The sequence below is a fragment of the Pleurodeles waltl genome, chromosome 5, assembly GCF_031143425.1.
Source record: "Pleurodeles waltl isolate 20211129_DDA chromosome 5, aPleWal1.hap1.20221129, whole genome shotgun sequence".
NCBI lineage: Eukaryota > Metazoa > Chordata > Amphibia > Caudata > Salamandridae > Pleurodeles > Pleurodeles waltl.
In genome coordinates this window covers 173626163-173640109 of record NC_090444.1, presented here as the reverse complement: position 1 = coordinate 173640109, position 13947 = coordinate 173626163, and the positions used below count along the sequence as shown (strand labels likewise).

Sequence of the window (13947 nt, the reverse complement as noted above, 5' to 3'; positions counted from 1 at the left end):
ATAGGCCGGAACACTACTGATTGACGTATCCTGGGGACAGAGATTTGGGGGCATTGGCTGGCTGCTGTGGTGTTTGAGTCTGAGGGAGGGGGGCCTGTGGTGGACTGGCTTTGGGATGTGGTAGCCGACTGACCAATGGTCCCAGATGGGCCAGGGAATTCATCCAGATCGAGACCTCCAGAGTTGCTGTCATCACTGAGGGCATCTTCTGGTGGGGGACTGGGTAGCTGTGGCACCTTCTCACCGCCGACATTGGCTGGGGCACCTGGGGTGATGTAAGTGATGTGTTAGGGTACTTGTCCGACATATTTCTCATTTCTAGCTTTTCCCATATTGATATTGGTGTTGTCCTCCCACCTTTGGTAGTGTATGGTGGTGTATTGTGGGATTGGTAGTTCTCCATGCTGTGCATGCACTGGTGGCGGGTGTGAATGCAGAGCTGTGAGGGATGTGCTTGCAGTGGGTATGGCATGCAGGAGTTGACATTTAGGTGTGGTAATTGGGGTAGTGCACTGAGTGGGGTGAAGGGAGTCAGGGTGAGGGGGTGAGATGACATGCAAGTATGGGGGTGGTAGGTTGTTAATGGTGACTCACCAGTGCCCAGTCCTCCGGCTACTCCAGTGAGTCCCTCAGGATGTAGTATTGCCATGACTTGCTCCTCCCATGCTGTCAGCTGTGGGGGTGGAGGTGGGAGTCCACTGCCGGTCCTCCTGATTGCGAGCTGGTGCCTTGCTGCAATAGAATGCACATCCCTTGTGTGTGGATGTTGTCCCACGGCGTTCACCCTGTCCACGATTCTCCGCCATAGCTCCATCTTCCTGGCAATGGAGAGCTGCTGTACCTGTGCTCCAAACAGCTGTGGCTCTACCCTGACTATTTCATCCACCATGATCCGCAACTCCTCATCAGTGAAACAGGGGAGCCTTTGTGTGACATGGGTGTTGTGTGTGTGTGTTGTGCAGAGGGTGATGTGTGATGTGGTGGTGTGTGTGGTGCGTGATGGATGTATGGGTAGTTGTGGTATGTGTGTGCAGTTGTCTCTGGGATTGACATGGCAAGGTGTAGCGGTCTTCTTGTGTTTGCTAAAGTTTCTGGGTGTTGTTGGGGGGGTGTTTATGGTGCTGGTGGTGGGTATGTGGGGCGAGTGTATTTGTGTAAGGTTTGTTTTTTTTGTTCTGGCCAATGATGTCTTGTTTTGGTTGGCCATTCCCTCCTTGGCGGTGTGCTCTGCCAATGGTTTACTGCCTTTGAATGTCTACTGTGGTGATTCGTGGGTCATTATTAGGGGGGGGGGCGTTGTTTTGGTGGCATAACGATATGGGTGCTAGTTCTGACAGTTTATCACGTTCGTTGGGTCTGGTGGATTTGTGGTTGTGGCTGGTTTTTGTCGGTCTTGTGTGTTTGTCATTATCTGGCGAAAGAATGTTCCCCTAAACGGCGGTATGTTGGCGGCAGTCACCGCTGCGGTATTCGGTATTTACCGCCAATGTCAAAATGAGGGCCTTAGATAGAATTTCCCATTTGTTAGGAGCATGTTTCAGTTTGCTGTGTAAATCTGCTGACATTTATTTTCCTCTACAGCTGGGGCGCCAAATAGAAAATGTTGTTTTTGTACGAGGACAATCCAAATCTAAATGGGCAGAGAAAAAGTGTGGGGGCCTGATGAACTAAGTGAGTTTGTAGTCGCAAACCTGTGATTGTCAACATCGCGAGCTGTAGAACTGCAAAATCACTAGTCTCTTTGTACGATAGCCAGTTTGTGAGTCAGAAAAGGTTTTCCGACTCACAAATAGGTTTTGCTACCCATTCTTACACAAATAGGAGAGGGCTTGTAAGTGGCGTTCCCCTCATATTTGTATCAATGATCTGCAATCACAATTGCAATTCCCAACCCTTATAATGTCAGTGAACTTGAGGTCTTAACCAGTTTTCAAAGAGGAAGTTGTTCCGTGGGGCAGCTTTCACTTTGTGAATACTGGTGGACAGCCTCAGAGAGAGCAATGGTTCACAGAACCCCTGTATGTGCCTCCTAGTGTCAATTCTTTAAATATGTGAACATTTTTAAAGCAGCCCCTACCCATTTAAGGAACAGGGACTACTTTAAAAAATATGTTCACATGTAAGAAGTGAAAACGCAGTGATAAACATCTGTTTCTTGCAGGGCTTCTTCCTTGTAGACACTACACAGAAGGGTCACAAAACACTTCCCATCTCATAAACATTAACAAAAAATAAAGTTTTAAGAGCCCCTGCCAATATACCACACTGACCGGTTTCTCACCTGATCTTGGTACACTGGGACCAAAGTTCCCTCCCGATTGTTTAAACGGAATATTGCTGTTCTGCTGTGGAGAAAAACATGAACAATATACTCCTGGAGAAGAGGAAACAAGGCCCCAGGGCCGCAGGCCTAGAAGAATTACCTTTGGTGGTTTATAAGTAGCTCTGTGTCTAAGAGAGTTCAGAGTCCATGAATCTGATGGTACGAAATGTGCTCTCCAACGGTGTGCCGAATGTAATAACTGCAGAAATGAATGCCAAAGTTGCACTTGCTTCAGCAGCATGGACAGTAATGTCAACCAATTAAGAAATTCCAAGACCCAGACTGCAATTTAGATCTTTTTGGATTGAGTCATGCCCAATTCCTAGTTAGACACATTTAAGGACCTCCTAACCAAAGTTGAACGAATGGGACCGCAGATATGCACAAGGCCATTTGAACTGGGAATCTCTAGACAGGATGAGGTACAGAGAAAGCTGTTTCTTGCCTGAACTCTGGAAAACAGAAACTGTGTGGGATGGGTGTGGACACATATGTAATGGATGGCAAAAGCATGTCAAGGACACTCTTGCACACAGCTCTCCAACCTCTTTTAAAGAGAGTGTGTGACTTTTTATAGCCCTGTTTTCAGCACCCACATTTCCTAACCTGCTGGGAAAGAGGATCATGAGCACTGCTTTGTTTTACGTACAATGGTGGTAAATTTAGAAAAATTTGACCTTTGAGATGAAATACTCTAACTTCTCAAGAGCTATCTGGGTTTCTTTGTGAACTTGCAAGACAAGCTTAATTTCCTTACAGATAATTTCCACAAACAGAAATAACTGTAACCTTTATCATATTTATAGATGGCCATTTTAAAATATGAAAGTTCATTTTAGATTACATTAATTTTGTTATGTTCCTTTTTACATGTGTGTGTGTCCAGTCGGATTCTGTAGGTGAGGGGTTGGGTGCCGGTCGAAATGGATTGTAGGCAATGCAGCTAAATTTAAGAAAAGTGCTGACTGGGAAGGGAAGCCAGTGAAAGTCAGTGTCGGGGTGATGTGGGTGTATGTTTTCATACTGTTGATTAAGTGTGCTGCAGCATGTAAGATGCCATAAAAGGAAGCCTATGTGGAGTATAAAACGGCTTCAGAGAAGGGCTTTGCCACCATGCAGAGTCAAGAACACAAGAGCTTGGACAGTAGTTCTGAAGTTGCTTTCTCAGAGCAATGGTTCCACTTTCTTCAGCAGAGAGAGCAGGTACAAACACCACTTAGTTTTAGCGATTTGTTCCTTTAGGGTGAAATCAGTATCCAGGTTGATTATGAGTGACCTGGCAGTGTGTGAAACTTTGTTTTCAATTTAGATTGATACTAGTTTGCCTTTGATTTATACTTGGCTCCAGAGCCCACTGGTATTGGGGCATGGTACACAGGTCAGCCTGGTGAGGTGCATGAGTAACACGGAAAGGGAGGCATGGGAAGCACATACAGCACTAGTATTTGGGATTTTACTTGAATGAGGCCTTTCACTGTGCCTACCCAAGGTTCATGTCTGAGGGCAAGGTTTGTATAGAGCAGGAAGTCCACTTATGAGGGAACATCTTTGTCACTGCCGGGATGTAAAGTCTTCTTCATTGCTAAGGAGAGCGTGCTTCTCTGCCTTACAGTGATATCCTGGTAAGAAATTAGAAAGTTGCTGAAGGTTATTTGATTTCTACCTCAGTTAACATGACAATCACACCCTTACAGTGACTGTATCCCCATTTGCATGGACTGTAAACCTAGAACTTGGCTTGGAGGTTGAAGAGGCATACAAAGTGCATTCATCTTTCACACAAAGTAGCTTACTGCCCTCTCTGCCCAGCCTGTGGCAGTCTGACAGTAGTGGTAGCATTAATCTATAACCTGGGGTACCTGCAACCCTTGGCAGGGGTTGCCTCCTAGCTCCTGGATATGGACAGATACCAAGAGACAGGGGAGGACACCAGGTTCTCCTCATGCACTGATAATGCAGCGAACGTGCAGGAAATATGCCCCAGGACTGGAGGGGTACCTAAGATTCAAAAGTAACAGACACCCTAACCAGATCAGCCAGTTCATCAGGCAGTGATAAAAGACTGGCCTCATTGACCAAAAGAATGTTCAATAATTCACTCCTCTTCAGAGAAGACCACATACCAGCATGGTTGAAGGAGCAGAGATCCGAGAGTAGGATCCCTCAGGCTTTATTCTCCCTGCCACATCCAGGAGTAGGGTCTGGACTTGAGAAGGTACTTCTGTGACAGAGTGTAGAAAGGAATTTACCAGTCATACAGAGCTGGGGTCCAGCTCATCAGGAAAAAAGACTTTGCAGCACTCTAGCAATGAACAAGCTATTTGTAAGGATTGTGAAGACAGCTGTGAAAGGCACTTAAGAACAAGCATTCTCCAGGAAGATGCTCAATATAAGGGAACTTCCTGCTCATTAACAATTAGAGAGACAGGGAGAAGCACCTTACTGTTACTACATGAGACTGTGTCATCTCTGACACTGTCTCCTCTGATTTTGTAGGCTGTGGGTGCTTCCATGATGGTCATGATGATGAACTTACCATTTGAACCCTTAGCCCCTGCCTCAGGATAAGCAAAGATCCTAGGTTTGCCCTTGCTTTTCCAGCACTAGTAGCAAGCAGGACTGCCCCCTGTGAGTGCACTGTTATTAGAAACTACAGACTGCAACCAGTGGGCTCTGTGGTACAGGATCCCATGTAAAATGTTACTTCATTGTTTGGATCATATTTTAGACTAAGCACAAATCAAACAGTGAAGAAAGGATGAAGGTAGGAAGCAGGAGAGGCTTTCAGGATAGTACCCACATGTTGAGCAGAAGTGGGACACAGTTCTGACTCCACCTCAAAACCACTGAGTCATGTATCTCAGGTATACACTGGTTGCAAAGGCAACAGTGAGCAGAAGGAATCATCTCAATATCACTTTCCCTTGGTGAAGATTGGAATGCCTTAATTTGAAGTCACACAAACTGGACCCTGATTCAAATCTACTCTGTATGGGTCAAAGAAAAGTATGGAACTAAGGAGGTGGGGCATGTAGGAAGAGGATGTTGCCTAACCACAAACTACGCAAGCAGAAGACTTAATTGTGGCTTCCCCCCTCACCAAAATGTGCGATTCCCAGAAAAAACACTTTATGTGCTTAAGTCTCATTTACCCTATCTATAAATCTGTGAGTGCCTAAGAGGGAATCCAGCTTACATTCTTTACTTCACATAGCTTTAACACATTTCCAAAAACAATCAACAACTTTCACTATTTACACATGTACTGAATGTATGGCACTGGATTGAAGCATACCTACAACGTGCCATTGTATTTTAGCATACTTCGAAATGTTTTTGAAAGGGTAGAATGCTAGCTCACACACTGTTTTCAGCACACTCCATGTCTGGACCTGTCACACCACTTCGAGATTACACAAACTACTTGTACTTACTAAATTTAATTTTCATCGGATAGATAAAAATACCCAAATTGATTCTTAATTAAGACTTACGATTTAATTCTATACATACTTATGACTGGATTGGATGTACACCCTGATGAAGTCGTAGGTGACCATACCACATATGACAAAACACTTGTTGGTTACGTTGTATACAAGAGTTACTACTGTAACCAAAGACAAAATTCAGCTGTTGCAATCGAAGAACATTGCTGTAATCTGGGAAGCACTGTATGATCAGGGTGATACTGTGACTCTCAAGAGCTACAGTACGGATAAAGGACTACCTGAGAATATATGGACTGGTTGATGTGAAACTACATTTTCGGTTGCTCAAAGGGTTGTTTTGTTTTTGGAAAAACACAGTCCAGTTAGTGATCATTCATTTATTTTCCTTATTTGTCGGTGTTAAAAATGTAATTTATAGAAAGCAACTTAAAGGCAGGTAAAAGCACAATTTTTTATGATTGTTTGTCTTAGGACACAGATCTACAGTCTTGGTAGACTAAACCATCCTTCTGCACTTTGCCCCTCTTTCTGTTTCTTTGAAATATTTAGCATTGGGAAGTACACATCAGTCAAATAAACCAAGCTCTTACCTGGAATGAAGCCCGCATCACAGACACTTTGCCCTCCCTCACCTTGTTTCAGAAAGATCTAAGACCCACCCTCTAACATCAATCTACTGAACAACCAAGGATTGATTTTCCCACATCTTCCTGTATAGTCTTTCTAAGGTTATATATAAACCTATCGGAATATAGCCCTCATATGGACCTTTCCCTTAGTACACAACCCTACTATTCGAGGCCTAAGATCTCTAAACACCACAGATAAAAAGAAACTATAATACAAACCTCTTCTCCAATGATGGTCAAGAGGGGAAACTTCCGTGCTAGCGATGTGCATATGCATTTTTGTACTACTCGGTCTGCTTTTGTCTGCAGGTCATTGGCTCCACTCTGTAAGAGATAAGGGTTTGTCATGAATGCAATTAAAGAAGCTAATAGGGTCAAAATATGAATCTACACCATTCCACAATAACCAAACATCAGAAAGAGCTAGATATTATATTTTTCCATGTCTTTCCAAACTGTTGTAAAAACATGCATAAAGAAGAAAAACTACCAACCCCAAATTCATGCTAATGTCAAATGAGAATTAAGTCAAATTCAATGCATCTGTAACTATACGTTCAAGATAACAAAGCATCAACACCTATCTGAATGACAGGCACAGCATCATTCCTCACAAATGAACTCCTACCTAAAAAGCATGGTAGATCACTTCCAACCCTAGCAGAGAATTCTTTGGACAATTTTTAAGCTCCATATGAAGCAAGACATAATGACTAAGTCTAGAGCTTCCAGTCACAAAATAGGGCTCATCTACAGAAAGGTTAGAAGCAGCTGTGTTCAGCCAAGTGAAATGACGTAAGTGAGGGTTAGAACTGTTTCAACTTCATTTTAAACTCTTGAAACTGTAGGAATTCTATCAAAGGTTTGAAACTGCTTTTCGATGTTTTCCCCCATGTTCTCACTCCTGTAGTGGTGAATTTGAAGAGAAGTTCGGGATCCTGTGGTTGATTGCTGATTCCACAATCAAAACTTAAAACATTTACAGTGAGCTTTAAGTTATAGCTCAGAGGTTTTTTTTCCAACAGGAGACTGAAACACAACTTGAACTTTCATTAGAATATGCTGCACTGACTTTATATTTTCTGAGTTAGTGTAGCATACTGGAGAGAGAAACAAGGGCTGAAGGTTCACATCTATTGTGCGATCTGGCAGCTTGGAAAGAGGTTGTTTTTGCTGGAGTAAGGACGGCTGTATTTATTTCTATTGAATTCCTAGGATATTATTTTCTCAGTAGGTATGATCATCCTTGGCTCTCCTGCTCTGGACAAAGAATTTGGCGTGGGTGGTAACTGTCTTTTAAAGGAATATTAAGAAATCTGAAAAAAAGGTCTTCAGTAACACACTCTACTTGTTATTGTGGATAATTCAATTTATGCCAGTGTTTAAACACATGGTATCACTGATCAGGTTTAAATGACTAAAAATACCTATTAATATCTCACATGAATACTAACGTTGACATTACTACAGCTCTGCAAGTGAAACCATTCTCAGACAGTTGAGCTCTCACCTTGAGTATCACAACCTCACAGAGAAATACTAAGTTCCTAATATAATATAATTTGCTTTCTTGTGAGGTCCTAGGCATCAGCTGGAGACTGGGAGGGAAGTTGAGAAAACATCTGGAGGTTTGGTAACCACTGCAACCCTCTTGGAACCAATCAGAGGCAAGATGACACCCACCAAGGATTATTGAAGGTGTGAGGCTGGGGCTGCAGTGAGGGTGGACTAGAAATGGGGACGCCGTTGCTGGTTCTGGACCAGTCTGGTGAGTCAGAAGTATGCAAACTAGTGATGTGGATGGTAAAATGAAATACCTATGACATAGCCCCAAAATATCCCACAGCTGTGGCTGGGATGAGACCCGTGGGGTAGATCCAGAAGAATCACACATCACGCTGGGACCGACAAACCAATGGAGGAGTGCCTGCTGCAAGACTGGCTGAGTGTGAAGGATGAGTAGTTCAAAGAGTAGAAACATCCACAGCGGGAGATGCCCACTTCTCAATGCTGATCTGCCTGGAGCACCATGCCATCCAAGGAAGACAAGGGTAAGAAAGACAGAGTAAAAAAAAACTTCTTCAGTCCTCAAACTCTCCATGTACAAAGTAAGGATAACGCATCTACAGGAGAGGCAGGGAGAGTCCTCTAATACGTGGCTTTCATATAGTGAGGTGCAGATCCTGGAGGTGTTGTGAAATCTCAAGCACTACATCCGTCAACAAGAAAGTTTCAGGCATTGAAAAACGTAGTCATTATAAAACCTGCATCTGATGTAATCGGAACATAAAGTAGAATAGGTGACTTCCCAGGTGGATGTTCTTGAATGGGCAGTGTATTCATTGCAGTATGGGGAGAAAACCTATTAAGAATTTAAGGTCTCTGCTGTAGGATCCTTGATAGAGCTGGAAGGCCAGTGGAGCATGTGGAAGAATTGGCCAGAGTGGCAAACACTCACATCTTGGGGGTCATGTGACTCCCTAAAGGTATGTCTCGAGTAATGGCCAAAAAAGAGATTTTTGGATAAAGAGGTATTGTTGCCTCAAAGCTGCCCCGACTGAAAGAGTACATGGCATACCAACTCATAATTAAAAGGGATTGGTGAATTTGATGTAGACACTAACTACTGAGATGAGTAATACTACGTAAGAGATGATATACCAGGCAGTTTGAAAGCAGGAAAAAGTTCATCTGAGGGGTAAATTGATATTAATTATTCAGGACTGTGGTACGGCACCAATGAGGTGACAATAGTAGCTACAACAAATTAACAAGCATTGGCAAAGTCAATAGGTATCTCCTTTGGGACCTACAGTCTTTGATGTTCTTTTAGGTATTCCGTGAAACATCTCCAAAGAGGAAACTCAAAACAACTAAGTGTTATGGCACAGCCACTGCATCCATGTCATTTTTTCAGCATATGCAACACACCGGTACGTGTTTTCCAAAATTTTGTTTTTATTATTTTCATGTTCTGTTCCAAGTTGGATTGTTTAATTAAAAATAACAAAATAAGTTATTGTAGTTTCTTTTAAAGTGGGTGGTGGGGGTAGGGGGGGGGGGGGGGGGAAATCGAGAAGGACCGAGTGGTGGAAGTAACACAGAGGGTGCAAATATTTGCACTGGCATGAAATGAATAACGTTAAACAAATGAAAATGTAAAATTAAAGCAGATTCTAGCTTTGAAAGCATTCGTAAAGTTAAAGTGATAATAAAAAGAAAATGTAAAAGTAAATCTAAGGTATAATGTGTGATTGTCACTGTGTGAATTTTTCAAAACATCCTTGTTTTGTAATTACAAAGCATAATGTAATCTGTCCGGGTGGTGGCTCAATATTACTAATGCATTGAGAGACAGTAGATGTAGTGAAAGCACCATAAATAAGCTGGAAAACATTTGAAAATGTCAAATTACTGGAAAGACGTGCAAATATATGCAATGCCATAAACTGATTTATTTTAAATAAAACCCAATGTAAAATAAAAGCACATCTTTTGAAAGCAAGAACACCCCGTGGAAAATAAAAAGTGCATCTTTTGAAAGCATTCGTCATTGTATGCTAATAATACACCAAACAAAATGTAAAGAAAAGGCGTGTTTAGAATGCCACTGTTAAAAGTAGGAAAGCAGATTGCATGTCCAGGAAAAATACCACAGAAACGCTTAAAAAATTAAAATGTAATTTAATTATGTGGAATAATAGAAAGCATGAAGCGCAGAGAGGACGAAAAAATAGTGTATTACAAAAAGAAGAGGAAGAACACATGTACTTGGTCCATGCTAACACAAGAAAGGGAAGGAAGCCTTGAGAGCTAAGCAATCAAAAGACAGCAAGTGAGAGTGACAACAAAAACAACCAATGGTATGCTGGGGGCAGGTGGTAAGCCCCCTGAATAGTAAAACATACATCCTGAAGCACATCGCATGCAATGTGTAATGCGAGACCTAAAAAGGACTTGCTCGCATTCAAAGCTGAAGCATCACTATGACATCCAGTGAGAATGGCAATTAATCATAAAGGCAAATCACATATTTTCTCCCAAGGCTGAAGCAGAGGCATCTTATCCGTCAGTGATGCATAAGACGTTGGGTCAGGGTGGCAATAATGACACAGGGTCTAGCTGTCATATTCATAAAATCTCAGACATGATGCTTATCACCCCATTTTGGCCTGGCTTATCACTATTGGAGTCTGTTAACCCAATTGTGAATGCAAGGAATACAGCAGTATGTTCATAATACCCCGGTGGGCTCTTCTCCCTTCAGCACCACACCATCCTCACAAGCTTGGTAGGGAGGCTTGTAGGTGACTTTCTCTAGGGCACATTCAGGGTTGAATAATTACACATTTCTTAAAGATAATAGGAGAATGCAATTGAAATTGTGATTTTGAATGTTTACTTACATTGATGTAATCAAGAGAAATGTAATGATGGGCATACTCATCTTTAAAGTCCGACGGATACATTTTTCTTCTCTCAAAAAAAGATTGACACCCCAAAATAAAAAATTCAAAAAACCAAATTAGAGGGGTCAGAACCATTCAGTTACTGAATCCATTAATCATATAAAAAAGCATGTTAGCACTGGGACGGATTGGAGGAGGAGTGCGAGAAATAGGTGTAGGACGTATAAGTACAACTAAAACATATGGCAGCAACACAGCGCCCACCTAACCAGAAGGGCAGTATCCGCATGTACTGATAAAGTGGGGTAATCTAAGATGATCTCAAAATGGCAACATGCGCAAGGCATAGATGCTGTCAAATGAGTAAAATGATGGCAAATGAGCAAGAAGAGGAATTAGAGACATGAGCTGTAGCCATGCATCTTTTTAAAGGCAGTGGAACAGCCTACTGTTGTACAAATATAGCTCAAGAACCAGGAAAGAAGAGGTATCAATGATGGTAATACGAGCAGAAACTACACCATCTTCTAAAGGTCACAATTTCACCTACTCTTGCTAGGCTGAAGGATGCCAACATTTTGGGCAGGGTTTCATGTCCCAAGCCCCCTCCCGAAGACCCACCAAAAGCAGACTAGCACCAGTAGAGCAAGACTGAGTCCCTAGGCACATGAGCACCATGCACATGGCAGAGAGAGAAGAAGCACTTGGTAAGTTGCTGCCCTTAAAGCACAAGAACGAATGAGTTTACCCCGTGTAACCGTTCTGTCTTCACCACTCCATGCAAGCCTAATACTTCTATGTAAAGGCCAGATAATATTATTAGCTGTCTTTATGTTTGTTGACTAAGAACAAGCGAGCCACCACCACACAATTTTGGGTTATGTAGCAACTATTTAAGAGCAGCAGGTGCAATGGGCACTTATTCCATCACCACAAACTGAACAGATTCCCAAGGCTGGTGTTGCACAACCATTTCTGCCTGTTTCCACTGAGAAACAAATGACACCAGAGATAGTCTTTTCGATCTCATAGCTAACTCCTTACCTTTTCCTCTTCGCCTTGAGGGAGACTTCAGAAAGTACCACAGACACTTGAAGACCTACCCGGTCTGCCACGCATGTGGACTTAACTCAACAAAAAGGACTTCTGGCTGTTCCTTCGTTTTATTCCCCCACGCCCGGCTCCATGTATACGCGCTGAAGCAACCACGTGTTTACAGAAGAGAAAACAATAAAGATAAAATAAAATACACTGAAACCGGTTTTCATATATCGTTTTGCTACCAAAACATATAAAACATGCACTTGCCAGAACCAGTCTTCTCAGCACTAATCTGCAGTTTAAAACATGGGAATTAGGTTTTAAGAAGACTTTAAAAAAGTATACAGTCTAAGGTTTGACATCAAAGGCTGACTCGGTCAGACAATTATAGTATTAAACAGGCTCTGGTTGTGTTCAAAGATCTTCGATATCAGGGTAAAATGTACTCAATAACTGCTTAGTTGCCTCAAACCGATAATGCTGAAGGTTGTCTGGCCACTATTGGACGTAAGCAAAAATCCCATGAGTCTGGTTTCTTGTCCAATAGTGCAGTCACGAAAAGGCACATTGACAAATGTCTGTATGGTTCACACCGTCAGTGTCCTCAAAAGCCTTTGAATATTGTGTTAGTCTCATTTTACCATCAACATTTAGTGGTATCTTGATGGTGCTCTGTCTCCTAGGCAACGAGTCTTTAGTAATAGTTGAAGCACAGAAACTTGGGATAGCCATTTAGAGTGGCAATCAATAATGGAGAGCAGAACCGTGTGGACTGGATCGATCAACAAGTTTTGCTCACCATTAGCAGGGTGCTGCAAGCACTTAACAAGACAGCCTAGCAAAAATAAATAAATTACACTACTGTTCATAATCATACACATCCTTTGTTACCTACACTCTTACTTGCATTTGTCCCCAAAAAGTCATCTGTTAGTGCTAGTGCAAACAACACCCTTTAAGTCACAGTCCTAATTTTGAATATTAAAATACAAACAGAGATTTTGAGTACCTTCTCCACTATACCCAGGTCTCCAGCAGCCATAATGCTTCTGACAAGCTTTCCAGCTTTATCTGCCACCGAGTATGCAGAGGCCATCAGCCGCATCAGCACAGCTGGAGAAGAGGCCATGGTGAGAACTGAAAAGGAAACTGACACTTCAGTATTATTAATATCAACAGAAGGTACAGGTCAACTGAATAACATCAAACAAGGAAATTACCAATCCATTATTTAACTTTAATATTTAAATCAGGATCTTCTTAAAATGAAACATGATGCAATCAGAATTTACTAAGAATGGTGTGAGGTTATCAGACAACTGTAAAAGAGTCACCAATGCTAAAAGGGAGTAAGCTGTAAGATCTCCACTGAATCTTCAAACAGGTGGTGACAGTCCTGCTAAAGTAAGACAACATTTTGACAGGTGGACACACTGAACTAAGAAGCTACCTATCCCCTGCTTTCTGTTACATTTAGGGATGAAGATTATTGATCTTGATGAGTTGTTGTAACGAGGATACCTTGAGGGCTGAGGAGAAGATGCCTGATGATAGGAAGATCTTGATAACAATCATAGCTAGAGCTGTGACAATCTTTGAGGGCAAGATGTTCTTGTGGGTCAGTGGCAGGGAGGGTCTGACAGTGAGCCTCAAGGTTCACCAGCCTTGACCTGATTAAAGAAGTAGAAGGCTGAGGTCAGGGTCCAGAGTCCGTTGCCAGTATAGCTTTCTTATGCTTGGTCTCGGTGGGCTGAAGTTTTGTTCCCTCTAAGTCATCCCAACATATTGACTTTTGCAATTGCAGAATGTTAGCAGTGGAGCACTCCAGATTGCGGAACTCTGTGAGATTCCTTCATAGTGTATTTGACATATGAGATCTGCTTAGAATATATGTCGCTTGTTTGCATTCTTTATTAAATTTAGGTCTCCTCATGATTGACTGGAGACTGTTTTTATTGTGCAGATTGGCGCTTCTTCCTATGGCACTGGAGTACAGTGATTTTAGTTTCCATCTTTATGCATCCCTTCGATAAGCCAAGGAGTCTTATGATGATGGTTTAAGTGTCTGTATGTCTTAAGAGGAACGAGAGGTT

General features: G+C 42.2%; 1 protein-coding gene across 3 annotated transcripts in view; it reads right to left on the bottom strand.

Moving 5' to 3' along the window:
- Positions 1-13947, bottom strand: part of BPNT1 (3'(2'), 5'-bisphosphate nucleotidase 1) — a 121893-nt gene that overhangs the window by 58072 nt on the left and 49874 nt on the right. For 2 of the 3 annotated variants that reach the window (XM_069233872.1, XM_069233871.1), the window contains exons 2-3: positions 12849-12991; positions 6624-6728 (exon numbers count right to left, since the gene is read on the bottom strand). In XM_069233872.1, coding sequence (XP_069089973.1) covers positions 6624-6728; positions 12849-12983 — 240 coding nt within the window. In that variant the 5' untranslated portion in view covers positions 12984-12991. The remainder of the gene's footprint in view (positions 1-6623; positions 6729-12848; positions 12992-13947) is intronic. The other variant, XM_069233873.1, reaches the window with a different exon arrangement.